This window comes from Caenorhabditis remanei, chromosome III (genome assembly GCF_010183535.1).
Source record: "Caenorhabditis remanei strain PX506 chromosome III, whole genome shotgun sequence".
Classification (NCBI taxonomy): Eukaryota; Metazoa; Nematoda; class Chromadorea; order Rhabditida; family Rhabditidae; genus Caenorhabditis; species Caenorhabditis remanei.
In genome coordinates, this window is record NC_071330.1 from 4,863,462 (window position 1) to 4,866,678 (window position 3,217).

The 3,217-nt window shown below is 40.0% G+C and overlaps 1 protein-coding gene across 1 annotated transcript; it reads right to left on the bottom strand.

Moving 5' to 3' along the window:
* Positions 1 to 530: 530 nt before the first annotated feature.
* On the bottom strand, positions 531 to 2,413 carry GCK72_009115 (uncharacterized protein; the record flags this gene model as incomplete). The annotated part of the gene is made up of 3 exons (XM_003103147.2): positions 531 to 807; positions 1,757 to 2,169; positions 2,222 to 2,413. 3 exons carry the CDS (start codon positions 2,411 to 2,413, stop codon positions 531 to 533), a joined length of 882 nt encoding a protein of 293 aa, XP_003103195.2.
* Positions 2,414 to 3,217: the final 804 nt, after the last annotated feature.

Consider the following 3,217-nt stretch of genomic DNA (forward strand, 5'->3'; position numbering starts at 1 on the left):
GAAATCAATCATATGATCCAAATTAGACTCGAGTTCATTTCCAGACAAAAAAAAAGTGACGTATGGTCTAGTGAACACGCAAATAGTATGTGGGAGCCATGGTTGATTGGCGGGGTTTTCTGTGCTCGTGGGAACTTTTTCTTGATAATAATTGGTTTTTCGAGAAAAGATATTTATTGGCCTCGTCAGAGCCCGTGTCTTCTTTTTCTTAGGCTTCTACGTTTCAAGAATTTTTAAATTAATCATGTTATAGAGGGCTTTGAAGTCTGTCATTTGACATTTTGACACTTTCTTACAGAAAAAAGTTATGACAGGGTCCATAATAGGGAAGTACGGTCGATCTAAAATTAATTTCTGAAATAGTGTTCCAAAAAATCATAGCGGTTTTCAAAGTACACAATACTTTAACCGATTTACTACTTCATTAAAAAATGTCACAGGAGAGAGAAAAGTGGAAAAATAAATAATATAAATAAAAAAGGTTTCTGGCAGCACAAGAACACATCATCATCTCAAATAATCAAATCGAATTAATTCAACACCTTCACATCATCCCCATCATCATCCATTTCATCCTCTTCTTCTCTCTCTTTCTCCTCAATCTCTTTATCCATTGGAGGTGTGCTTAGCTGCTCTTCCTGCTGCTTTCTTCTATGTTTACTTCGTCGATTTTGGAACCAGATTCTCACTTGAGACGGCGACAGACCCAAGCGATGAGCAAGGTTTTCACGCTCTGCACCGACGACGTACATCTGTCCACGGAACATGTCTTCGAGTTGTTGAGTTTGAGTCGTGCCGTAGATTGTTCTGGAAATAAAACTTGAGTTAGAAAGTCCCTTGGAACGCAAAGAACCCGAAAAAGTTATTATCTACCGGTTCAAAGAAACATGCAGATTGTTCTCGAAAAATCAATTTTTAGAAAAAAGTTCCCACGAGCTCGCTCAGAAAACCCCACCAATCAACCATGGCTCCCACGCACTACTCGCGTGTTCACAAGACCATACGTCACTTTTTTTGTCTGGAAATGGACCCAAGTCTAATTTGGATCCTATGATTGATTCCGGGTATGCAAAAATTCACAAAGTGGGCATGGAAACTTGGACGAAAATATGTTTTGTTAGTTTTCCAGGAAATTCGGTTTCAGCTCGTCGAGGTGCATTTTACGGTTCGAAAATGTATAATCATGACTAAGCAGAGTTTTTCGGGTCTAGCGAAATTACTGTAGTGCGTGGTTTTCGTGGTGATCCCCAAAAAACGTCAATCGCTTTAAACCTAGTCGTGAATTTACTCAATTGAAGCGTCATGGAAAACTGAGAAGTATGACAATGAAAATTAGTCGAAATTGAAAATAATTTTTTGAATAAAATGGTTAAAAAACCGGGCGAATTCTCATCATCATATTCAAATTTAGCTCGTCGAGACGGTTTGAATGAGTATAATCATGTCTAGGTTTCAAGCGATTTGAGTTTTTCGGGTCTCACAGCGAAATTACTGTAGTGCATGGTTTTCGTAGTGAGACCCGAAAAATTCAAAGTGGACGGAATGGAGACATGATTATACTTATTCGAAGCGTCTTGACAAGCTGATTTCAAAACTATCAATAAAAATTTATCAAAGTACTCAGTTTCTGGAAAAAAACTATCTAAACCACAAAACGGAATAGGGGCATGATTATACTCATTCAACGCGTCTTGACATGCTAAACTCAACTCTATCAATTACAAACTAAAAAACTAAATTCTGTAAGAATTCCCACCTCGCTTTCCGATGATTTGCTGCTCTCCGATTGTTACTCAAATGATTCGCAATATTATTAGCAACTCCAATTCTCGCCTGCTCCAGAGCACTCTGTAATCCAATTCCTCCAGAAGTTACAGGTCCCGCCGACGAAACCGGTGGCACATGCTGATAGTAGCAGCCAGGCATTCCGGGTAGCTGAGCGGTCGACGGCATAATCTGAGCCAGTTGCTCTCGAATCAACATCTCCATATTCGTCTCCGAGTATCTCCTCCGCTCAGGTGACCCTGTAGCAGGTACCTGCAGGGTTACTGTAGCTTGTGACGTAGCAGGGGGCTCGGGACAAGATGCTCGACGGCTGGTGGTGGCGAAGAGGTTGGCAAGGGCTTCGACGGTTGTGGCTTGAAGGAGTGACGTGTTTGGAATGAATTGCTGAAATTTCAGAGATGTGTCTGTCTATCTGTCTATCCGGATGTCTTCTTACCTGTACAGAATATGTCGGAGCAGGAATTGGAGCAGGAGGCGGGAACAAATTCACACTGGGAATTGTCGCTGGGAATGGAAGATTTGGGGAGAGCATTGCGGTGGAAGTAGATGGAATACAAGATGTTGGACATGCTTGAAGAGCAGCAATCGTTTGGAGGACATCTGGATACACAGATATACAAATGGACATTTGGGAATCAAGTGAGGGAGTTAGAAAAGAATGAAATCAAAAATCGTTTTCTTAAAATCCTTCTGAAAATCCTCTCCAGATCTCATCATAATAAGTCGATTGGTGGGGAATCAAATCGGATCAAATCGGATCAAATCGGATCAAATAAAGAGTGTTAGCCACGTTTGACGAGTCAGAAATGACATGACATCAGTTGAAAATGATTGGTTAGGAAAATCACAAAAACGTGATTTTTTGTGTTTTGGAAAATTACCTTCATTTACATGAAATTCGGTGGGGTTGAGTTTTTATAATTTCGCATTTTAACAGTCGGATTCAGCGTGTCCAGACGGTTCGAATGAGTATAATCATGGTGGGGTTTGGACTAATTTAAGTTTTTTGGGTCTCACCGCGAAAACCGACCACTACCGTAATTTCGTAACTTCGTGGCGAGACCCCAAAAACTCAATTCGCTTGAAACATAGGCATGTTTATACTCATTCAAACCGTATTGATACGCTGATTTCAAAAGTTTTAATGAAAGCGCATCAAACTGCTCAATTTTGGAAAAAAACGGCTTTAAACCACAAAATAGATAAATTTTGTTTCGTTCGAGGTTTTTCAGAATCTCGCTATGATATTTAAATTCAGGATATTTAAATTCAGCTCGTCGAGACGGTTCGAATGAGTATAATCATGGTGCGGTTTGAAGCAATTTTAGTTTTTGGGTCTCACCGCGAAATCCAAAAAAAAACAACTACCGTAATTTCGTGGCGAGACCCTAAAAACTCAAATCGCTTGAAATATTGGCATGTTTATACTCAT